General features: G+C 44.8%; 1 protein-coding gene across 5 annotated transcripts in view; it reads right to left on the bottom strand.

Moving 5' to 3' along the window:
• Nucleotides 1-2: 2 nt before the first annotated feature.
• The window catches only part of LOC306998366 (methyltransferase-like 26 B), a 69,927-nt gene continuing 45,064 nt past the window's right edge, over nucleotides 3-24,865 (bottom strand). For 4 of the 5 annotated variants that reach the window (XM_079612374.1, XM_079612376.1, XM_079612373.1 and 1 more), the window contains 5 exons: nucleotides 2,514-2,676; nucleotides 1,905-1,964; nucleotides 1,739-1,806; nucleotides 1,566-1,644; nucleotides 3-174 (listed from right to left, as the gene is read on the bottom strand). In XM_079612374.1, coding sequence (XP_079468500.1) covers nucleotides 127-174; nucleotides 1,566-1,644; nucleotides 1,739-1,806; nucleotides 1,905-1,964; nucleotides 2,514-2,676 — 418 coding nt within the window. In that variant the 3' untranslated portion in view covers nucleotides 3-126. Of the gene's footprint in view, nucleotides 175-516; nucleotides 626-1,565; nucleotides 1,645-1,738; nucleotides 1,807-1,904; nucleotides 1,965-2,513; nucleotides 2,677-24,865 lie in introns of all 5 variants that reach the window. The other variant, XR_013797548.1, reaches the window with a different exon arrangement.

Genomic DNA, 24,865 nt, shown 5'->3' on the forward strand with positions numbered 1-24,865 from the left:
CGGTTTGTGGTCCGGTTCCTGACAGAATGTGCAAATATGTGAAACTAGGTTTACTGATGGGAAGTGACGCGCTGTGGCCGTTTTATCCTGGAAACTGGATCCGTGTTTTCTGAATGAACGGATTTCCTACAGTCTTCTAAAGACAAGGCATTTGTTGCTCTCAGGCATCTCAATCTGTTGAATAATCAAGCAAATTACAGGTTATTAATGTCTTTAGACAGTTTTTTTTAATCAACAGGAATCAGTGAATCGCATGAAACCTGTCAAGAACGTCCTGCTCATGTTTCTGTCACCATGAGAAATTATATTTTGCTTAGAAGTCCCCCTGTAGTCAATAATTGAATCCTTTAAAACTATTCTTTGATCACCAAAAATTACATATTTAAATGTTTTTCCTGGAGAAAAAAAAAAGGTCTTCATTCCTTAAAATAGCTTGAATGTAACTCTACACCCTTGCCTCATTTAGTATACGAGGTTCTATGAATATGCAAATTAGCCCCGCCTCCACTCACTCACACCAGCTCAGAGATCCACTCGTTGACGATCACACGTTGACCTGATTGGTTACAAGGTAGTTTGTGACGGCAGCGAATTTCAAACCGTGTTTTTCAGTGTCTTTGGTTCACTGCAGTTTTAAGCAGAAAATATTCAGCAATGGTGTCGACTTATGAATTTGCACATGGTTTGTCTTAAAGCAGATTAATAACACCACATAGACATATAAACAACATTAAAAGCTTGAATTTCACCACAGGGGGACTTTAAGTAAATGAAGCCTGTATTTAAGACTATTAAGATTTAGTGTTGTGACATTATTTTCATCATAATTTAGCCAAAATCCTCATTAGACATGGAAAAGAAGACTTGGAGTCTCATTACTGCAGTGTGAATTCAACTGTAGTCATTTTAAATGTGTATGTTATGTTAGTATTATATTGCAATGTGAATAAGAAAATCATCACTGAGAATAAGAATTACAGAAAACAAAAGAAAAAAAACATGCATTATGATAATTCAAATGATTGGAGAAATGTGCTTAATTGTTGTATGGTTCAAAATCAAAATGGTCTTAAAAATGGGCATTTTCTTTTTTACTTTAGGTTAAGCTCATCATTTTGTTTCATGGTTGTACTAGAATAGGTTAACATGCTTTAATGTTCACATACTGTACATTTTTGCAACACCTTTATTCCCAGAAACCCTGATTTCTACGAAGCCCCTCCTTCTGAAAAGCCCAGAGTGCTCTGATTGGCCCAGAAGACCCCAGTGTGTTGTGATTGGCCAAAAACATCAAGCGTTTGTCTGAAATGTAACGCTCCCTCTCCGTAATCGTTAGCTTCAACTTCCAAGGCTTCAGAAGCAATTGCAAACACGAACGGTAAATAAAGTCGTTGGTTTTTCAGATTCGGGAATATGTCCCTTTCCAGGAGACTATGAGCTTTGTCACTGTGCAGATCTCATACATGTACGAACGGTCACATTACACACTAAAGGAAAAGGGAAAACAGTAAAACGCATCAAATGACCCCTTTAAGGCTTCAAACATTAGATTGAGCGTCCCTCACCATTCGTTCCATCCTCATCCCATCACTGAAGGCCAGCTGTCGGAGCACATCGATGTCTGGAAGACCCCACTCCGGGTTCCTGACGGCATGGGGTGTAAAACAGGGTTTGTTTCACAATTGAATCTTGAAATAAAGAGCAAAAAGGAGTCTCTGTGACACATCAAAAAACCCACATCTGGCGTAACGTCTGGTCCAGTTGTTCATTGCTGATGGGAGTGATGGTGCCATTGATCGCGTACGGCTGAGAGACGTTCATTCCACAAGGTTATGATGTTTATACTGAGATTTGTCTTGTATTAAAAGTGATTATAACTACAAGTTGTTAAGAGATGAACTCACTCCGTAAGTCACTAGAAGGCCGTTCTGTTTCAGTATCTGCCCAGATCCTTTAAACACACCCTGTGGATTACATTAATGTCAGTTCAATAATTGACAGTTCTTGTTTTTTATGGAATATTGCAGTATTTATAAATGATTGATCCATGCACATCTTTATTTTTTTAATTAATGTGCCTCGTAATCTTTAAACAAAAGCAACAGTTCTTCTCTGATGGTGTGTTTACTGGTGTGAGGGCGGGACGACCTGTCACTCACATGAGATCAGCCAATAGCAAACCACAACCATCAATTCCCCATTGACAAAATCAAGTCTACATTTTATTCTTGTTTGAGGTACGAGAGGTTGTGCTGTATCATGAATAAGTCACGGCTGAAGGAGGTATAGGCACGATTGAACCGTTTTATTAAACGGTTACCGCACAATACAAATATTAAATCCGAAGAATATGTATCAATGCAACTTTCATGAAGTAAAATCACTAAAAGCCTGCCTTCTGCTGAAAAAAAAAATGTGCCTAACAATAAACAGCAACAGCTAAGTTACAGTATTTCGCCGTTAGATGGCGGCAAAGACTCTTTATGAGTGTGTCAGTCCCGTGTGTGTCATACCTCTGCAGTGCTGAACGGGCTGTACTGGAGCAGGTTGATCGCTATGATAATGTCACAGGAGCTTCGTGGCAGTCCTGCCCATTTCTCCCAGGGTTCACTGGCGTCCAGATGCACCGGCTCCAGTGCCGTTTTGACCTTAGTGGCCCCAATGTAAGCTCTGATACTGCAGCAGAGTAACGACACGCTCAAAACCCAGATCACTCCCATTATACACACTTGAAAATAAAGGCTCCAAAACTGGATTTTCACATTGGTGTCATAGATAGAAAAACATTTTTGGTTCCTCAAAAACCTTTCAGTGAACAGTGAACAATTTTTTTCTTAGTGTGAAGAACATTTTAAAGTCCCCCTGTGGTGAAAATCCAGATTTTAATGTTGTTTATATATGTCTGCAGTGTGTGTGTGTGTGTGGTTCACTTTAAGACAAACCATGTGTAAATGCATAAGTATTTCTCTTTAAAACTGCAGTGAATCAAAGACCGTCTCAAAAACGCGGTTTGAAATCGCTGGTGTTTCTGACGGTGGGCTAATTTGCATATTCATATGACCACGTAATACTAAATGAGGCAAGGGTGTAGACTGTAGAGAGTTACATTCAAGCTATTTTAACCCCTTATATTGCCACAGCCATTACATATTTAAAACAGTAATATCCTATACTAAACCTAAACTAATCTTGACATATATCATTTGAAAGCTTACAATCTCCAGTTTACATATTTGTTTACTGATTTGGTGACAGAGGAGCCGTAATTTATCAATTTGCAACAAGAATATTTTCACACTCCTAAGGCGTGTTCAGACCTTTATTTTGAAATAGTGATGAACATGAAAAATCATGAAAGAATGGTAGAAACTTCAGTTTGTTTTCATGCCAAGAGTTCAAAAGATAGCATCTGTTCAACTAGATTAAAAAGTTCGTTGAAACAAACTTTAAGTTGGCTTGTGAAAGTTTGGACCAGATAGTTTGAAAAAGTTTAAAGTTTAAAGTTTAAAGTAGTTTGAAGTTTAAATTAGTTTAAAGTTTAAAGCAGTTTAAAGTAGATTTAAGTTTAAAGTAGTTTACAGTTTAAATTAGTTTGTAGTTTAAAGTAGTTTGACGTTTAAATTAGTGTAAAGTTTAAAATAGTTTAAGTTTAAAGTAGATTTAAGTTTAAAGTAGTTTAAAGTTTAAATTAGTTTAAAGTTTAAAGCAGTTTAAAAAAGTTTGAAGTTTAAATTAGTTTGAAGTTTAAAGTAGTTTGAAGTTAAAAATAGTTTAAACTTTAAAGTAGTTTGAAGTTTAAATTAGTTTAAAGTAGTTTAAAGTTTAAAGTAGTTTACAGTTAAAAATAGTTTAAAGTAGATTAAAGTTTAAATTAGTTTGAAGTTTAAATTAGTTTAAAGTGATTTGAAGTTTGAAGTAGTTTAAAGTTTAGAATAGTTTAAAGTATAGTTTGAAGTAGTTTAAAGTTACTAGGGTGTTTCTAGAGGGTTGCTAAGGTGTTCTGAGTGGTTGCTAGGCGGTTGCTAGGGTATTTTGGGTGGTTGCTAGGGTGTTATGGATGGTTGCTATGGTGTTGCTAGGGAGTTCTGATGTATTTTGGGTGGTTGCTAGGGAGTTCTAAGGTGTTTTGGGTGGTTGCTAGGGTGTTGCTAGGGAGTTCTAATGTGTTTTGGGTGGTTGCTAGGGAGTTGCTAGGGAGTTCTAAGGTGTTTTGGGTGGTTGCTAGGGTGTTGCTAGGGAGTTCTAAGGTATTTTGGCTGGTTGCTAGGGTGTTGCTAGGGAGTTCTGAGGTATTTTGGGTGGTTGCTAGGGTGTTGCTAGGGAGTTCTAAGGTATTTTGGGTGGTTGCTAGGGTGTTGCTAGGGAGTTCTAAGGTATTTTGGGTGGTTGCTAGGGTGTTGCTAGGGAGTTCTAAGGTATTTTGGGTGGTTGCTAGGGTGTTGCTAGGGAGTTCTGAGGTGTTTTGGATGGTTGCTATGGTGTTGCTAGGGAGTTCTAAGGTATTTTTGGTGGTTGCTAGGGTGTTATGGGTGGTTGCTATGGTGTTGCTAGGGAGTTCTAAGGTATTTTGGGTGGTTTCTAGGGTGTTCTGAGTGGTTGCTAAGGTATTTTGGGTGGTTGCTATGGTGTTGCTAGGGTGTTCTAAGGTATTTTGGGTGGTTGCTAGGGTGTAATGGGTGGTTACTATGGTGTTGCTAGGGAGTTCTAAGGTATTTTAGGCAGTTTCTAGGGTGTTATGGGTGGTTGCTATGGTGTTGCTAGGGTGTTCTAACACACACACACACACACATTAAAGAGTTTTTGAGTTTAGAGTTTAGTGAATGCATGAGTTTAAAGTAGTTTATAAGTTTACATGAGTCTAAGAGTTCAGAGTTTAATGTATATTAGCATCGCTTAGGGCTGAGGATAGGCACTCGGCCTGCGGCCTCGTGCCTACGAGTGAGTTGTAGTTTGAAGTTTAAATTAGTTAAAAGTTTAAAATAGTTTGAAGTGGATAGATAGATGAGTTTATGAGTTTACATGAGTCTAAGAGTTCAGAGTTTAGTGTATAATAGCATCCTGAAGTTAGGGCTAAGGTGAGGCACAAGGCCTGCGGCCTTGTGCCTACGAGCGAGTTTTTATAGTTTTTATTCATAAAAAGTTTAAATTAGTTTGAAGTTTAAATTAGTTTGAAGTTTAAAATAGTTTGAGGTGGATAGATAGATGAGTTTAATGAGTTTAAATGAGTCTCAATGGCTCATATAGTGTATAGAATGGCAGTTTGATTTAGTCTAGGCTTTCAAGGGATTTTGATTTGAATTTTTGGCAGTTGGGGAGTTTGAAAATCTGAACATTCCGCAATGTTAAGTCAATGGGAGTTTTTTCCGAGTTTGATCGTCATTTATAGGAAAACCGTAAGTCTGATCAGTCTGAAAAGATATAGCAACTAACTTCAGAACAGTTTGAGTGTCTGAGCCGAGTTTGGAGTATGTAGAGTTAAAGCTCTAGGACGAGATAGAGTCAACAGTTTGGTAAGAAGAATAATAATAACTAGAACGTACATTTCCAGAAGAAAATGTGAATGGTGCTTGCAGTTGCAAAAAACACGACCCGGTTGCTAGAGTGTGGTACATGATTGCATACGAGCAAACAACCATGTCTGTATGATGTTCTGCTGCTGAGATATGGCTTATTCATGTTGTTCAGGTGGTTGCTAGGGTGTTCTGGGTGGTTGCTAGGGTGTTGCTAGGCGGTTGCTAGGGTGTTCTGGGTGGTTACTATGCTGTTCTGGGTGGTTGCTAGGGTGTTATGGATAGTTGCTATGGTGTTGCTAGGGAGTTCTTAGGTATTTTGGGTGGTTGCTATCTTGTTGCTAGGGAGTTCTAAGGTATTTTGGGTGGTTGCTAGGGTGTTATGTGTGGTTCCGAGGGTGTTCTAAGGTGTTTTGGGTGGTTGCTATGGTGTTGCTAGGGACTTCTAAGGTATTTTGGGTGGTTGCTAGGGTGTTGCTAGGGAGTTCTAAGGTATTTTGAGTGGTTGCTATGGTGTTGCTAGGGAGTTCTAAGGTATTTTGGGTGGTTGCTATGGTGTTGCTAGGGTGTTCTGGGCGGTTGCTAAGGTATTTTTGGTGGTTGCTATGGTGTTACTAGGTGGTTGGTAGTTTTCACAGATGGTTACTATGGGGTTAGGGCTAAGGTTAGGCACTCGGCCGCAGAGTATTTAAAATCTCTATTAAACGAGTGCATTATAATGAGTGCACGAGGCCTGCGGCCTCGTGCCTATGAGTGAGTTTTTATAAACGAGTGCATTATAATGAGTGCACGAGGCCTGCGGCCTCGTGCCTATGAGTGAGTTTTTATAGAGTATTTAAAATCTCTATTAAACGAGTGCATTATAATGAGTGCACGAGGCCTGCGGCCTCGTGCCTATAGCCTATGGTTGCTAGGGTGCTGTAACTGGTTGCTATGGTGTGGCTATGAAGATTTTAGGCCATTATTTATTGGCTGCTTGATAATATAAATCCTCTGAGGGAGAGAGAGGGGGAGACATGCAGGGGTGTCAGGCCCTTTGTGTCTGTGTGTGTGAAAAATGACAGTTGGGATTTGAATTTCTGAAAATTCCGCAATGTTAAGTCAATGGGACTTTTTTGGCCGCTTTTTCGTCCGCTGTGCGAACATCGTACACCCGATCGCTTAGAAAAGATATAGCACACCTCTCCTCAATGAGCCGGTCGTTTTGACACCTCACTCAGGGGTCTGTGACAAACGGTGCGGGGTGAGTTTCGCGCCAAACTTTGTCCAGAATAAAAAGAAGAAGAATAATAAGTATGAGCAATAACAATACTGTTGCCTTGCTAAAGCAAGCACCAGTAACTAGAACGTACATTTCCAGAAGAAAATGTGAATGGTGCTTGCAGTGGCAAAACTCGACACTCGGTTGCTAGAGTGTGGTACATGATTGCATACGAGCCAACAACCATGTCTGTACGATGTTCTGCTGCTGAGATATGGCTTATTCATGTTGTTCGGGTGGTTGCTAGGGTGTTCTGGGTGGTTGCTAGGGTGTTCTGGGTGGTTGCTAGGCAGTTGCTAGGGTGTTTTGGGTGGTTGCTAGGGTGTTGCTAGGCGGTTGCTAGGGTGTTCTGGGTGGTTGCTAGGCGGTTGCTAGGCGGTTGCTAGGGTGTTCTGGGTGGTTGCTAGGCGGTTGCTAGGGTGTTCTGGGTGGTTGCTAGGGTGTTCTGGGTGGTTGCTAGGCGGTTGCTAGGCAGTTGCTAGGGTGTTCTGGGTGGTTGCTAGGCGGTTGCTAGGGTGTTCTGGGTGGTTGCTAGGCGGTTGCTAGGGTATTCTGGGTGGTTGCTAGGCGGTTGCTAGGCAGTTGCTAGGGTGTTCTGGGTGGTTGCTAGGGCACCACAGATGGTTACTATGGGGTTAGGGCTAAGGTTAGGCACTCGGCCGCTGAGTATTTAAAATCTCTATTAAACGAGTGCATTATAATGAGTGCACGAGGCCTGCGGCCTCGTGCCTATGAGTGAGTTTTTATAGAGTATTTAAAATCTCTATTAAACGAGTGCATTATAATGAGTGCACGAGGCCTGCGGCCTCGTGCCTATAGCCTATGGTTGCTAGGGTGCTGTAACTGGTTGCTATGGTGTGGCTATGAAGATTTTAGGCCATTACTTATTGGCTGCTTGATAATATAAATCCTCTGAGGGAGAGAGAGGGGGAGACATGCAGGGGTGTCAGGCCCTTTGTGTCTGTGTGTGTGAAAAATGACAGTTGGGATTTGAATTTCTGAAAATTCCGCAATGTTAAGTCAATGGGACTTTTTTGGCCGCTTTTTCGTCCGCTGTGCGAACATCGTACACCCGATCGCTTAGAAAAGATATAGCACACCTCTCCTCAATGGGCCGGTCGATTTGACACCTCACTCAGGGGTCTGTGACAAACGGTGCGGGGCAAGTTACGCGCCAAACTTTTGTGTGGAAGAATAATAATAATAATAATAATACTAGAACGTACATTTCCAGAAGAAAATGTGAATGGTGCTTGCAGTGGCAAAACTCACCACTCGGTTGCTAGAGTGTGGTACATGATTGCATACGAGCCAACAACCATGTCTGTACGATGTTCTGCTGCTGAGATATGGCTTATTCATGTTTTGGGTTGGTTGCTAGGGTGTTCTGGGTGGTTACTAGGGTGTTTTGGGTGGTTGCTAGGCAGTTGCTAGGGTGTTCTAGGTGGTTACTAGGCAGTTGCTAGGGTGTTCTGGGTGGTTGCTAGGCGGTTGCTAGGGTGTTCTGGGTGGTTGCTAGGCAGTTGCTAGGGTGTTCTGGGTGGTTGCTAGGGAGTTCTGAGGTATTTTGGGTGGTTGCTAGGGTGTTGCTAGGGAGTTCTAAGGTATTTTGGGTGGTTGCTACGGTGTTACTAGGGAGTTCTGAGGTATTTTGGGTGGTTGCTAGGGAGTTATGAGGTATTTTGGGTGGTTGCTATGGTGTTGCTAGGGAGTTCTAAGGTATTTTGGGTGGTTGCTAGGGTGTTATGGGTGGTTCCTAGGGTGTTTTAAGGTGTTTTGGGTGGTTGCTATGGTGTTGCTAGGGAGTTCTAAGGTATTTTGGGTAGTTGCTAGGGTGTTGCTAGGGAGTTCTAAGGTATTTTGAGTGGTTGTGTTATTAAACGAGTGCATTATAATGAGTGCACGAGGCCTGCGGCCTCGTGCCTATAGCCTATGGTTGCTTGGGTGCTGTAACTGGTTGCTATGGTGTTACTAGGTGGTTGGTAGTTTTCACAGATGGTTACTATGGGGTTAGGGCTAAGGTTAGGCACGAGGCCTGCGGCCTCGTGCCTACGAGTGAGTTTTTATAGAGTATTTAAAATCTCTATTAAACGAGTGCATTATAATGAGTGCACGAGGCCTGCGGCCTCGTGCCTATAGCCTATGGTTGCTAGGGTGCTGTAACTGGTTGCTATGGTGTGGCTATGAAGATTTTAGGCCATTACTTATTGGCTGCTGGATAATATAAATCCTCTGAGGGAGAGAGAGGGGGAGACATGCAGGGGTGTCAGGCCCTTTGTGTCTGTGTGTGTGAAAAATGACAGTTGGGATTTGAATTTCTGAAAATTCCGCAATGTTAAGTCAATGGGACTTTTTTGGCCGCTTTTTCGTCCGCTGTGCGAACATCGTACACCCGATCGCTTAGAAAAGATATAGCACACCTCTCCTCAATGAGCCGGTCGTTTTGACACCTCACTCAGGGGTCTGTGACAAACGGTGCGGGGCGAGTTTCGCGCCGAACTTTTGGGCGGAAGAATAATAATAATAAAAAAAATAATAAGTATGGAGGAGAACACTAATGTTGCTTTGCCTATAGGCAAGCACCATTAATAAGTATGAGCAATAACAATACTGTTGCCTTGCTAAAGCAAGCACCAGTAACTAGAACGTACATTTCCAGAAGAAAATGTGAATGGTGCTTGCAGTGGCAAAACTCGACACTCGGTTGCTAGAGTGTGGTACATGATTGCATACGAGCCAACAACCATGTCTGTACGATGTTCTGCTGCTGAGATATGGCTTATTCATGTTGTTCGGGTCGTTGCTAGGGTGTTCTGGGTGGTTGCTAGGGTGTTGCTAGGCGGTTGCTAGGGTGTTCTGGGTGGTTGCTAGGGTGTTATGGATGGTTGCTATGGTGTTGCTAGGGAGTTCTTAGGTATTTTGGGTGGTTGCTATGGTGTTGCTAGGGAGTTCTAAGGTATTTTGGGTGGTTGCTAGGGTGTTATGTGTGGTTCCTAGGGTGTTCTAAGGTGTTTTGGGTGGTTGCTATGGTGTTGCTAGGGAGTTCTAAGGTATTTTGAGTGGTTGCTAGGGTGTTGCTAGGGAGTTCTAAGGTATTTTGAGTGGTTGCTATGGTGTTGCTAGGGAGTTCTGAGGTATTTTGGGTGGTTGTTAGGGTGTTATGGGTGGTTGCTAGGGTGTTCTAAGGTGTTTTGGGCGGTTGCTATGGTGTTGCTAGGGAGTTCTAAGGTATTTTGGGTGGTTGCTAGGGAGTTCTAAGGTATTTTGGGTGGTTGCTAGGGTGTTCCGGGTGGTTTCTAGGCAATTGCTAAGGTTTTCTGGGTGGTTGTTAGGGTATTTGGGTGATTGCTAGGACATTTCTAGGCGGTTGCTAAGGTATTTTTGGTGGTTGCTATGGTGTTACTAGGTGGTTGGTAGTTTTCACAGATGGTTACTATGGGGTTAGGGCTAAGGTTAGGCACTCGGCCGCAGAGTATTTAAAATCTCTATTAAACGAGTGCATTATAATGAGTGCCTATGAGTGAGTTTTTATAGAGTATTTAAAATCTCTATTAAACAAGTGCATTATAATGAGTGCACGAGGCCTGCGGCCTCGTGCCTATAGCCTATGGTTGCTAGGGTGCTGTAACTGGTTGCTATGGTGTGGCTATGAAGATTTTAGGCCATTACTTATTGGCTGCTGGATAATATAAATCCTCTGAGGGAGAGAGAGGGGGAGACATGCAGGGGTGTCAGGCCCTTTGTGTCTGTGTGTGTGAAAAATGACAGTTGGGATTTGAATTTCTGAAAATTCCGCAATGTTAAGTCAATGGGACTTTTTTGGCCGCTTTTTCGTCCGCTGTGCGAACATCGTACACCCGATCGCTTAGAAAAGATATAGCACACCTCTCCTCAATGGGCCGGTCGATTTGACACCTCACTCAGGGGTCTGTGACAAACGGTGCGGGGCAAGTTACGCGCCAAACTTTTGTGTGGAAGAATAATAATAATAATAATAATAAATTTCCAGAAGAAAATGTGAATGGTGCTTGCAGTGGCAAAACTCGACACTCGGTTGCTAGAGTGTGGTACACGATTGCATACGAGCCAACAACCATGTCTGTACGATGTTCTGCTGCTGAGATATGGCTTATTCATGTTGTTTGGGTGGTTGCTAGGGTGTTCTGGGTGGTTGCTAGGCAGTTGCTAGGGTGTTCTGGTTGGTTGCTATGTGGTTGCTAGGGTGTTGCTAGGCGGTTGCTAGGGTGTTCTGGGTGGTTGCTATGTGGTTGCTAGGGTGTTGCTAGGCGGTTGCTAGGGTGTTCTGGGTGGTTGCTAGGCGGTTGCTAGGGTGTTCTGGGTGGTTGCTAGGGTGTTGCTAGGCAGTTGCTAGGGTGTTCTGGGTGGTTGCTAGGGCGTTGTAGGCAGTTGCTAGGGTATTCTGGGTAGTTGCTATGGTGTTACTAGGTGGTTGGTAGTTGTCACAGATGGTTACTATGGAGTTTGTAGCATTTTCTTGGCATGATTTAGCACTTAGCTAATCAAAATTAGCATGTAGCTATTCACTGCTAGCATGTGTAGCATGTAGCAAGTCCTGTTTGCTAGCATGAGTCAAAAGAGCCAACCCCCATCTCTATACGATGTTCTGATGCAGAGATATACGCCTTGCAAAACGGTTGCTAGGGTAATCTGTTTGGTTGCTAGGGAGTGTCTTGGCATTTGCCAATCATGAAGCTCCAAAGTCAGTGTGAATGTATAAACCAACCCCCATCTCTATACGATGTTTTGATGCAGAGATATAGGTCTTGCAAAATGGTTGCTAGGGTACTCTCTTTTGTTGCTAGGGAGTGGTTTGGCAGCTGCCAATCATGAAACTCCAAAGGCTGCTTGTCAGTATGAATGATATAAACCAACTCCCACGTCTCTGTGACATTCAGAATGGAAGATATCCCTATTTGGATTTTGGTTGCTAAGGTGCTCGACAATGGTTGCTAGGGAGGGGCTAGGATGTGTTGAGGTGATTGGGGATTGGCTGTTTGCTGCCCCGAGTCAAACGAGCCCACCCTCATGTTTCTATGACACTTATATCCTGAGATATCCCTTTGATGTCTTTCAATGGACGTCTATGGAACTTGTTGCTAAGTTGCTCTAAATGGTTGCTAGGGCGTGGCTTGAAAGTTTCACAATGATCCTGAGAGACTGATTGGTCGTCTGAGTAAAATGAGCCCGCCCCCTTGTCTCTATGACACTGATCCAGAGTTATGTTCAATACAAATGCGGTTTCTATGGTGTAGGACAGCCCATTTCATGGGCTGTCCTACACCATAGTACTTCATTGGGGCAACTTTGGGCCGGTCCTGCCCCCCAGGGGTGCAACTTTTACCCCATTGTGTGGTAAGTTGTTACAGAGCCTAACAGCCTCTTCAAATGTGATCCAGAGTTATGTTCAATAGAATATCGCTTACTATGGTGTAGGACAGCCCATTTCATGGGCTGTCCTACACCATAGTACTTTATTGGGGCAACTTTGGGCCGGTCCTGCCCCCCAGGGGTGCAACTTTTACTATGGGGCAACTTATTCAACGGTTACTATGGGGTTAGGGCTAAGGTTAGGCACTCGGCCTGCGGCCTCGTGCCTACGAGTGAGTTTTTATAGAGTATTTAAAATCTCTATTAAACGAGTGCATTATAATGAGTGCACGAGGCCTGCGGCCTCGTGCCTATAGCCTATGGTTGCTAGGGTGCTGTAACTGGTTGCTATGGTGTGGCTATGAAGATTTTAGGCCATTACTTATTGGCTGCTTGATAATATAAATCCTCTGAGGGAGAGAGAGGGGGAGACATGCAGGGGTGTCAGGCCCTTTGTGTCTGTGTGTGTGAAAAATGACAGTTGGGATTTGAATTTCTGAAAATTCCGCAATGTTAAGTCAATGGGACTTTTTGGGCCGCTTTTTCGTCCGCTGTGCGAACATCGTACACCCGATCGCTTAGAAAAGATATAGCACACCTCTCCTCAATGAGCCGGTCGTTTTGACACCTCACTCAGGGGTCTGTGACAAACGGTGCGGGGCGAGTTACGCGCCGAACTTTTGTGTGGAAGAATAATAAGTATGCAAGATAACACTAATGTTGCTTTGCCTATAGGCAAGCACCATTAACTAGAACGTACATTTCCAGAAGAAAATGTGAATGGTGCTTGCAGTGGCAAAACTCACCACTCGGTTGCTAGAGTGTGGTACATGATTGCATACGAGCCAACAACCATGTCTGTACGATGTTCTGCTGCTGAGATATGGCTTATTCATGTTTTGGGTTGGTTGCTAGGGTGTTCTGGGTGGTTACTAGGGTGTTTTGGGTGGTTGCTAGGCAGTTGCTAGGGTGTTCTAGGTGGTTACTAGGCAGTTGCTAAGGTGTTCTGGGTGGTTGCTAGGCGGTTGCTAGGCAGTTGCTAGGGTGTTCTGGGTGGTTGCTAGGAAGTTCTAAGGTATTTTGGGTGGTTGCTATGGTGTTACTAGGGAGTTCTGAGGTATTTTGGGTGGTTGCTAGGGAGTTATGAGATATTTTGGGTGGTTGCTATGGTGTTGCTAGGGAGTTCTAAGGTATTTTGGGTGGTTGCTAGGGTGTTATGGGTGGTTCCTAGGGTGTTTTAAGGTGTTTTGGGTGGTTGCTATGGTGTTGCTAGGGAGTTCTAAGGTATTTTGGGTGGTTGCTAGGGTGTTGCTAGGGAGTTCTAAGGTATTTTGAGTGGTTGTGTTATTAAACGAGTGCATTATAATGAGTGCACGAGGCCTGCGGCCTCGTGCCTATAGCCTATGGTTGCTAGGGTGCTGTAACTGGTTGCTATGGAGTTACTAGGTGGTTGGTAGTTTTCAAAGATGGTTACTATGGGGTTAGGGCTAAGGTTAGGCACGAGGCCTGCGGCCTCGTGCCTACGAGTGAGTTTTTATAGAGTATTTAAAATCTCTATTAAACGAGTGCATTATAATGAGTGCACGAGGCCTGCGGCCTCGTGCCTATAGCCTATGGTTGCTAGGGTGCTGTAACTGGTTGCTATGGTGTGGCTATGAAGATTTTAGGCCATTACTTATTGGCTGCTGGATAATATAAATCCTCTGAGGGAGAGAGAGGGGGAGACATGCAGGGGTGTCAGGCCCTTTGTGTCTGTGTGTGTGAAAAATGACAGTTGGGATTTGAATTTCTGAAAATTCCGCAATGTTAAGTCAATGGGACTTTTTTGGCCGCTTTTTCGTCCGCTGTGCGAACATCGTACACCCGATCGCTTAGAAAAGATATAGCACACCTCTCCTCAATGGGCCGGTCGATTTGACACCTCACTCAGGGGTCTGTGACAAACGGTGCGGGGCGAGTTTCGCGCCAAACTTTGTCCAGAATAAAAAGAAGAAGAATAACTAGAACGTACATTTCCAGAAGAAAATGTGAATGGTGCTTGCAGTGGCAAAACTCACCACTCGGTTGCTAGAGTGTGGTACATGATTGCATACGAGCCAACAACCATGTCTGTACGATGTTCTGCTGCTGAGATATGGCTTATTCATGTTGTTCAGGTGGTTGCTAGGGTGTTCTGGGTGGTTGCTAGGGTGTTCTGGGTGGTTGCTAGGGTGTTCTGGGTGGTTACTATGGTGTTCTGGGTGGTTGCTAGGGTGTTATGGATGGTTGCTATGGTGTTGCTAGGGAGTTCTTAGGTATTTTGGGTGGTTGCTATGGTGTTGCTAGGGAGTTCTAAGGTATTTTGGGTGGTTGCTAGGGTGTTATGTGTGGTTCCTAGGGTGTTCTAAGGTGTTTTGGGTGGTTGCTATGGTGTTGCTAGGGAGTTCTAAGGTATTTTGGGTGGTTGCTAGGGTGTTGCTAGGGAGTTCTAAGGTATTTTGAGTGGTTGCTATGGTGTTGCTAGGGAGTTCTGAGGTATTTTGGGTGGTTGTTAGGGTGTTATGGGTGGTTGCTAGGGTGTTCTAAGGTGTTTTGGGTGGTTGCTATGGTGTTGCTAGGGAGTTCTAAGGTATTTTGGGTGGTTTCTAGGGTGTTGCTAGGGAGTTCTAAGGTATTTTGAGTGGTTGCTATGGTGTTGCTAGGGAGTTCTGAGGTATTTTGGGTGGTTGTTAGGGTGTTATGGGTGGTTGCTAGGGTGTTCTAAGGTGTTTTGGGTGGTTGCTATGGTGTTGCTAGGGAGTTCTAAGGTATTTTGGGTGGTTGCTAGGGTGTTGTTAGGGAGTTCTAAGGTATTTTGGGTGGTTGCTAGGGTGTTCCGGGTGGTTTCTAGGCAATTGCTAAGGTTTTCTGGGTGGTTGTTAGGGTATTTGGGTGATTGCTAGGACATTTCTAGGCGGTTGCTAGGGTGTTCAGGGCGGTTGCTAAGGTATTTTTGGTGGTTTCTAGGGTGTTACTAGGTGGTTGGTAGTTTTCACAGATGGTTACTATGGGTTTAGGGCTAAGGTTAGGCACGAGGCCTATAGAGTATTTAAAATCTCTATTAAACGAGTGCATTATAATGAGTGCACGAGGCCTGCGGCCTCGTGCCTATGAGTGAGTTTTTATAGAGTATTTAAAATCTCTATTAAACGAGTGCATTATAATGAGTGCACGAGGCCTGCGGCCTCGTGCCTATAGCCTATGGTTGCTAGGGTGCTGTAACTGGTTGCTATGGTGTGGCTATGAAGATTTTAGGCCATTACTTATTGGCTGCTGGATAATATAAATCCTCTGAGGGAGAGAGAGGGGGAGACATGCAGGGGTGTCAGGCCCTTTGTGTCTGTGTGTGTGAAAAATGACAGTTGGGATTTGAATTTCTGAAAATTCCGCAATGTTAAGTCAATGGGACTTTTTTGGCCGCTTTTTCGTCCGCTGTGCGAACATCGTACACCCGATCGCTTAGAAAAGATATAGCACACCTCTCCTCAATGGGCCGGTCGATTTGACACCTCACTCAGGGGTCTGTGACAAACGGTGCGGGGCAAGTTACGCGCCAAACTTTTGTGTGGAAGAATAATAATAATAAGTATGAGCAATAACAATACTGTTGCCTTGCTAAAGCAAGCACCAGTAATAACTAGAACGTACATTTCCAGAAGAAAATGTGAATGGTGCTTGCAGTTGCAAAAAACACGACCCGGTTGCTAGAGTGTGGTACATGATTGCATACGAGCAAACAACCATGTCTGTATGATGTTCTGCTGCTGAGATATGGCTTATTCATGTTGTTCAGGTGGTTGCTAGGGTGTTCTGGGTGGTTGCTAGGGTGTTGCTAGGCGGTTGCTAGGGTGTTCTGGGTGGTTACTATGCTGTTCTGGGTGGTTGCTAGGGTGTTATGGATAGTTGCTATGGTGTTGCTAGGGAGTTCTTAGGTATTTTGGGTGGTTGCTATCTTGTTGCTAGGGAGTTCTAAGGTATTTTGGGTGGTTGCTAGGGTGTTATGTGTGGTTCCGAGGGTGTTCTAAGGTGTTTTGGGTGGTTGCTATGGTGTTGCTAGGGACTTCTAAGGTATTTTGGGTGGTTGCTAGGGTGTTGCTAGGGAGTTCTAAGGTATTTTGAGTGGTTGCTATGGTGTTGCTAGGGAGTTCTAAGGTATTTTGGGTGGTTGCTATGGTGTTGCTAGGGTGTTCTGGGCGGTTGCTAAGGTATTTTTGGTGGTTGCTATGGTGTTACTAGGTGGTTGGTAGTTTTCACAGATGGTTACTATGGGGTTAGGGCTAAGGTTAGGCACTCGGCCGCAGAGTATTTAAAATCTCTATTAAACGAGTGCATTATAATGAGTGCACGAGGCCTGCGGCCTCGTGCCTATGAGTGAGTTTTTATAAACGAGTGCATTATAATGAGTGCACGAGGCCTGCGGCCTCGTGCCTATGAGTGAGTTTTTATAGAGTATTTAAAATCTCTATTAAACGAGTGCATTATAATGAGTGCACGAGGCCTGCGGCCTCGTGCCTATAGCCTATGGTTGCTAGGGTGCTGTAACTGGTTGCTATGGTGTGGCTATGAAGATTTTAGGCCATTATTTATTGGCTGCTTGATAATATAAATCCTCTGAGGGAGAGAGAGGGGGAGACATGCAGGGGTGTCAGGCCCTTTGTGTCTGTGTGTGTGAAAAATGACAGTTGGGATTTGAATTTCTGAAAATTCCGCAATGTTAAGTCAATGGGACTTTTTTGGCCGCTTTTTCGTCCGCTGTGCGAACATCGTACACCCGATCGCTTAGAAAAGATATAGCACACCTCTCCTCAATGAGCCGGTCGTTTTGACACCTCACTCAGGGGTCTGTGACAAACGGTGCGGGGTGAGTTTCGCGCCAAACTTTGTCCAGAATAAAAAGAAGAAGAATAATAAGTATGAGCAATAACAATACTGTTGCCTTGCTAAAGCAAGCACCAGTAACTAGAACGTACATTTCCAGAAGAAAATGTGAATGGTGCTTGCAGTGGCAAAACTCGACACTCGGTTGCTAGAGTGTGGTACATGATTGCATACGAGCCAACAACCATGTCTGTACGATGTTCTGCTGCTGAGATATGGCTTATTCAAGTTGTTCGGGTCGTTGCTAGGGTGTTCTGAGTGGTTGCTAGGATGTTCTGGGTGGTTGCTAGGCGGTTGCTAGGGTGTTCTGGGTGGTTGCTAGGCAGTTGCTAGGGTGTTCTGGGTGGTTGCTAGGCAGTTGCTAGGGTGTTCTGAGTGGTTGCTAGGGTGTTCTGGGTGGTTGCTGGGCGGTTGCTAGGGTGTTCTGGGTGGTTGCTAGGGTGTTCTGGGTGGTTGCTATGGTGTTCTGTGTGGTTGCTAGGGTATTTTGGGTGGTTGCTAGGGTGTTATGGGTGGTTGCTATGGTGTTGCTAGGGAGTTGTTAGGTATTTTGGGTGGTTGCTAGGGAGTTCTAAGGTATTTTGAGTGGTTGCTATGGTGTTGCTAGGGAGTTCTGAGGTATTTTGGGTGGTTGCTAGGGTGTTATGGGTGGTTGCTAGGGTGTTCTAAGGTGTTTTGGGTGGTTGCTATGGTGTTGCTAGGGAGTTATGAGGTATTTTTGGTGGTTGCTATGGTGTTGCTAGGGAGTTCTAAGGTATTTTGGGTGGTTGCTAGGGTGTTATGGGTGGTTCCTAGGGTGTTTTAAGGTGTTTTGGGTGGTTGCTATGGTGTTGCTAGGGAGTTCTAAGGTATTTTGGTTGGTTGCTAGGGAGTTCTAAGGTGTTTTGAGTGGTTGTGTTATTAAATGAGTGCATTATAATGAGTGCACGAGGCCTGCGGCCTCGTGCCTATAGCCTATGGTTGCTAGGGTGCTGTAACTGGTTGCTATGGTGTTACTAGGTGGTTGGTCGTTTTCACAGATGGTTACTATGGGGTTAGGGCTAAGGTTAGGCACTCGGCCTGCGGCCTCGTGCCTACGAGTGAGTTTTTATAGAGTATTTAAAATCTCTATTAAACGAGTGCATTATAATGAGTGCACGAGGCCTGTGGCCTCGTGCCTATAGCCTATGGTTGCTAGGGTGCTGTAACTGGTTGCTATGGTGTGGCTATGAAGATTTTAGGCCATTACTTATTGGCTGCTGGATAATATAAATCCTCTGAGGGAGAGAGAGGGGGAGACATGCAGGGGTGTCAGGCCCTTTGTGTCTGTGTGTGTGAAAAATGACAGTTGGGATTTGAATTTCTGAAAATTCCGCAATGTTAAGTCAATGGGACTTTTTTGGCCGCTTTTTCGTCCGCTGTACGAACATCGTACACCCGATCGCTTAGAAAAGATATAGCACACCTCTCCTCAATGGGCCGGTCGATTTGACACCTCACTCAGGGGTCTGTGACAAACGGTGCGGGGCGAGTTTCGCGCCGAACTTTGTCCAGAATAAAAAGAATAAGAATAATCGTAATAAGTATGAGCAATAACAATACTGTTGCCTTGCTAAAGCAAGCACCAGTAACTAGAACGTACATTTCCAGAAGAAAATGTGAATGGTGCTTGCAGTGGCAAAACTCACCACTCGGTTGCTAGAGTGTGGTACATGATTGCATACGAGCCAACAACCATGTCTGTACGATGTTCTGCTGCTGAGATATGACTTATTCATGTTTTGGGTTGGTTGCTAGGGTGTTCTGGGTGGTTACTAGGGTGTTTTGGGTGGTTGCTAGGCAGTTGCTAGGGTGTTCTAGGTGGTTACTAGGCAGTTGCTAGGGTGTTCTGGGTGGTTGCTAGGCGGTTGCTAGGGTGTTCTGGGTGGTTGCTAGGCAGTTGCTAGGGTGTTCTGGGTGGTTGCTAGGGAGTTCTGAGGTATTTTGGGTGGTTGCTAGGGTGTTGCTAGGGAGTTCTAAGGTATTTTGGGTGGTTGCTATGGTGTTACTAGGGAGTTCTGAGGTATTTTGGGTGGTTGCTAGGGAGTTATGAGGTATTTTGGGTGGTTGCTATGGTGTTGCTAGGGAGTTCTAAGGTATTTTGGGTGGTTGCTAGGGTGTTATGGGTGGTTCCTAGGGTGTTTTAAGGTGTTTTGGGTGGTTGCTATGGTGTTGCTAGGGAGTTCTAAGGTATTTTGGGTGGTTCCTAGGGTGTTGCTAGGGAGTTCTAAGGTATTTTGAGTGGTTGTGTTATTAAACGAGTGCATTATAATGAGTGCACGAGGCCTGCGGCCTCGTGCCTATAGCCTATGGTTGCTAGGGTGCTGTAACTGGTTGCTATGGTGTTACTAGGTGGTTGGTAGTTTTCACAGATGGTTACTATGGGGTTAGGGCTAAGGTTAGGCACGAGGCCTGCGGCCTCGTGCCTACGAGTGAGTTTTTATAGAGTATTTAAAATCTCTATTAAACGAGTGCATTATAATGAGTGCACGAGGCCTGCGGCCTCGTGCCTATAGCCTATGGTTGCTAGGGTGCTGTAACTGGTTGCTATGGTGTGGCTATGAAGATTTTAGGCCATTACTTATTGGCTGCTTGATAATATAAATCCTCTGAGGGAGAGAGAGGGGGAGACATGCAGGGGTGTCAGGCCCTTTGTGTCTGTGTGTGTGAAAAATGACAGTTGGGATTTGAATTTCTGAAAATTCCGCAATGTTAAGTCAATGGGACTTTTTTGGCCGCTTTTTCGTCCGCTGTGCGAACATCGTACACCCGATCGCTTAGAAAAGATATAGCACACCTCTCCTCAATGAGCCGGTCGATTTGACACCTCACCCAGGGGTCTGTGACAAACGGTGCGGGGCGAGTTTCGCGCCGAACTTTGTGTGGAAGAATAATAATAATAAACTAGAACGTACATTTCCAGAAGAAAATGTGAATGGTGCTTGCAGTGGCAAAACTCACCACTCGGTTGCTAGAGTGTGGTACATGATTGCATACGAGCCAACAACCATGTCTGTACGATGTTCTGCTGCTGAGATATGGCTTATTCAAGTTGTTCGGGTCGTTGCTAGGGTGTTCTGAGTGGTTGCTAGGATGTTCTGGGTGGTTGCTAGGCGGTTGCTAGGGTGTTCTGGGTGGTTGCTAGGCAGTTGCTAGGGTGTTCTGGGTGGTTGCTAGGCAGTTGCTAGGGTGTTCTGAGTGGTTGCTAGGGTGTTCTGGGTGGTTGCTGGGCGGTTGCTAGGGTGTTCTGGGTGGTTGCTAGGGTGTTCTGGGTGGTTGCTATGGTGTTCTGTGTGGTTGCTAGGGTATTTTGGGTGGTTGCTAGGGTGTTATGGGTGGTTGCTATGGTGTTGCTAGGGAGTTGTTAGGTATTTTGGGTGGTTGCTAGGGAGTTCTAAGGTATTTTGAGTGGTTGCTATGGTGTTGCTAGGGAGTTCTGAGGTATTTTGGGTGGTTGCTAGGGTGTTATGGGTGGTTGCTAGGGTGTTCTAAGGTGTTTTGGGTGGTTGCTATGGTGTTGCTAGGGAGTTATGAGGTATTTTTGGTGGTTGCTATGGTGTTGCTAGGGAGTTCTAAGGTATTTTGGGTGGTTGCTAGGGTGTTATGGGTGGTTCCTAGGGTGTTTTAAGGTGTTTTGGGTGGTTGCTATGGTGTTGCTAGGGAGTTCTAAGGTATTTTGGTTGGTTGCTAGGGAGTTCTAAGGTGTTTTGAGTGGTTGTGTTATTAAATGAGTGCATTATAATGAGTGCACGAGGCCTGCGGCCTCGTGCCTATAGCCTATGGTTGCTAGGGTGCTGTAACTGGTTGCTATGGTGTTACTAGGTGGTTGGTAGTTTTCACAGATGGTTACTATGGGGTTAGGGCTAAGGTTAGGCACTCGGCCTGCGGCCTCGTGCCTACGAGTGAGTTTTTATAGAGTATTTAAAATCTCTATTAAACGAGTGCATTATAATGAGTGCACGAGGCCTGCGGCCTCGTGCCTATAGCCTATGGTTGCTAGGGTGCTGTAACTGGTTGCTATGGTGTGGCTATGAAGATTTTAGGCCATTACTTATTGGCTGCTGGATAATATAAATCCTCTGAGGGAGAGAGAGGGGGAGACATGCAGGGGTGTCAGGCCCTTTGTGTCTGTGTGTGTGAAAAATGACAGTTGGGATTTGAATTTCTGAAAATTCCGCAATGTTAAGTCAATGGGACTTTTTTGGCCGCTTTTTCGTCCGCTGTACGAACATCGTACACCCGATCGCTTAGAAAAGATATAGCACACCTCTCCTCAATGGGCCGGTCGATTTGACACCTCACTCAGGGGTCTGTGACAAACGGTGCGGGGCGAGTTTCGCGCCGAACTTTGTCCAGAATAAAAAGAATAAGAATAATCGTAACTAGAACGTACATTTCCAGAAGAAAATGTGAATGGTGCTTGCAGTGGCAAAACTCACCACTCGGTTGCTAGAGTGTGGTACATGATTGCATACGAGCCAACAACCATGTCTGTACGATGTTCTGCTGCTGAGATATGGCTTATTCATGTTTTGGGTTGGTTGCTAGGGTGTTCTGGGTGGTTACTAGGGTGTTTTGGGTGGTTGCTAGGCAGTTGCTAGGGTGTTCTAGGTGGTTACTAGGCAGTTGCTAAGGTGTTCTGGGTGGTTGCTAGGCGGTTGCTAGGCAGTTGCTAGGGTGTTCTGGGTGGTTGCTAGGAAGTTCTAAGGTATTTTGGGTGGTTGCTATGGTGTTACTAGGGAGTTCTGAGGTATTTTGGGTGGTTGCTAGGGAGTTATGAGATATTTTGGGTGGTTGCTATGGTGTTGCTAGGGAGTTCTAAGGTATTTTGGGTGGTTGCTAGGGTGTTATGGGTGGTTCCTAGGGTGTTTTAAGGTGTTTTGGGTGGTTGCTATGGTGTTGCTAGGGAGTTCTAAGGTATTTTGGGTGGTTGCTAGGGTGTTGCTAGGGAGTTCTAAGGTATTTTGAGTGGTTGTGTTATTAAACGAGTGCATTATAATGAGTGCACGAGGCCTGCGGCCTCGTGCCTATAGCCTATGGTTGCTAGGGTGCTGTAACTGGTTGCTATGGAGTTACTAGGTGGTTGGTAGTTTTCAAAGATGGTTACTATGGGGTTAGGGCTAAGGTTAGGCACGAGGCCTGCGGCCTCGTGCCTACGAGTGAGTTTTTATAGAGTATTTAAAATCTCTATTAAACGAGTGCATTATAATGAGTGCACGAGGCCTGCGGCCTCGTGCCTATAGCCTATGGTTGCTAGGGTGCTGTAACTGGTTGCTATGGTGTGGCTATGAAGATTTTAGGCCATTACTTATTGGCTGCTGGATAATATAAATCCTCTGAGGGAGAGAGAGGGGGAGACATGCAGGGGTGTCAGGCCCTTTGTGTCTGTGTGTGTGAAAAATGACAGTTGGGATTTGAATTTCTGAAAATTCCGCAATGTTAAGTCAATGGGACTTTTTTGGCCGCTTTTTCGTCCGCTGTGCGAACATCGTACACCCGATCGCTTAGAAAAGATATAGCACACCTCTCCTCAATGGGCCGGTCGATTTGACACCTCACTCAGGGGTCTGTGACAAACGGTGCGGGGCGAGTTTCGCGCCAAACTTTGTCCAGAATAAAAAGAAGAAGAATAACTAGAACGTACATTTCCAGAAGAAAATGTGAATGGTGCTTGCAGTGGCAAAAAACACGACCCGGTTGCTAGAGTGTGGTACATGATTGCATACGATTTTGCATACGAGCCAACAACCATGTCTGTACGATGTTCTGCTGCTGAGATATGGCTTTTTCATGTTGTTCGGTTGGTTGCTAGGGTGTTCTGGGTGGTTGCTAGGGTGTTGCTAGGGTGTTATGGGTGGTTGCTAGGCAGTTGCTAGGGTGTTCTGGGTGGTTGCTAGGGCGTTGCTAGGTGGTTGCTAGGGTATTCTGGGTGGTTGCTATGCGGTTGCTAGGGTGTTCTGGGTGGTTGCTAGGCGGTTGCTAGGGTGTTCTGGGTGGTTGCTAGGCAGTTGCTAGGGTGTTCTGGGTGGTTGCTAGGGAGTTCTGAGGTATTTTGGGTGGTTGCTAGGGTGTTGCTAGGGAGTTCTAAGGTATTTTGGGTGGTTGCTACGGTGTTACTAGGGAGTTCTGAGGTATTTTGGGTGGTTGCTAGGGAGTTATGAGGTATTTTGGGTGGTTGCTATGGTGTTGCTAGGGAGTTCTAAGGTATTTTGGGTGGTTGCTAGGGTGTTGCTAGGGAGTTCTGTATTTAAAATCTCTATTAAACGAGTGCATTATAATGAGTGCACGAGGCCTGCGGCCTCGTGCCTATGAGTGAGTTTTTATAGAGTATTTAAAATCTCTATTAAACGAGTGCATTATAATAAGTGCACGAGGCCTGCGGCCTCGTGCCTATGAGTGAGTTTTTATAGAGTATTTAAAATCTCTATTAAACGAGTGCATTATAATGAGTGCCTATAGCCTATGGTTGCTAGGGTGCTGTAACTGGTTGCTATGGTGTGCCTATGAAGATTTTAGGCCATTACTTATTGGCTGCTGGATAATATAAATCCTCTGAGGGAGAGAGAGGGGGAGACATGCAGGGGTGTCAGGCCCTTTGTGTCTGTGTGTGTGAAAAATGACAGTTGGGATTTGAATTTCTGAAAATTCCGCAATGTTAAGTCAATGGGACTTTTTTGGCCGCTTTTTCGTCCGCTGCGCGAACATCGTACACCCGATCGCTTAGAAAAGATATAGCACACCTCTCCTCAAAGAGCCGGTCGATTTGACACCTCACTCAGGGGTCTGTGACAAACGGTGCGGGGCGAGTTTCGCGCCGAACTTTGTCCAGAATAAAAAGAATAAGAATAATCGTAATAAGTATGAGCAATAACAATACTGTTGCCTTGCTAAAGCAAGCACCAGTAATAACTAGAACGTACATTTCCAGAAGAAAATGTGAATGGTGCTTGCAGTGGCAAAACTCACCACTCGGTTGCTAGAGTGTGGTACATGATTGCATACGAGCCAACAACCATGTCTGTACGATGTTCTGCTGCTGAGATATGACTTATTCATGTTTTGGGTTGGTTGCTAGGGTGTTCTGGGTGGTTACTAGGGTGTTTTGGGTGGTTGCTAGGCAGTTGCTAGGGTGTTCTAGGTGGTTACTAGGCAGTTGCTAGGGTGTTCTGGGTGGTTGCTAGGCGGTTGCTAGGGTGTTCTGGGTGGTTGCTAGGCAGTTGCTAGGGTGTTCTGGGTGGTTGCTAGGGAGTTCTGAGGTATTTTGGGTGGTTGCTAGGGTGTTGCTAGGGAGTTCTAAGGTATTTTGGGTGGTTGCTATGGTGTTACTAGGGAGTTCTGAGGTATTTTGGGTGGTTGCTAGGGAGTTATGAGGTATTTTGGGTGGTTGCTATGGTGTTGCTAGGGAGTTCTAAGGTATTTTGGGTGGTTGCTAGGGTGTTATGGGTGGTTCCTAGGGTGTTTTAAGGTGTTTTGGGTGGTTGCTATGGTGTTGCTAGGGAGTTCTAAGGTATTTTGGGTGGTTCCTAGGGTGTTGCTAGGGAGTTCTAAGGTATTTTGAGTGGTTGTGTTATTAAACGAGTGCATTATAATGAGTGCACGAGGCCTGCGGCCTCGTGCCTATAGCCTATGGTTGCTAGGGTGCTGTAACTGGTTGCTATGGTGTTACTAGGTGGTTGGTAGTTTTCACAGATGGTTACTATGGGGTTAGGGCTAAGGTTAGGCACGAGGCCTGCGGCCTCGTGCCTACGAGTGAGTTTTTATAGAGTATTTAAAATCTCTATTAAACGAGTGC

Source organism: Phoxinus phoxinus (assembly GCF_949152265.1).
Source record: "Phoxinus phoxinus genome assembly, chromosome: 1".
Lineage (NCBI taxonomy): Eukaryota > Metazoa > Chordata > Actinopteri > Cypriniformes > Leuciscidae > Phoxinus > Phoxinus phoxinus.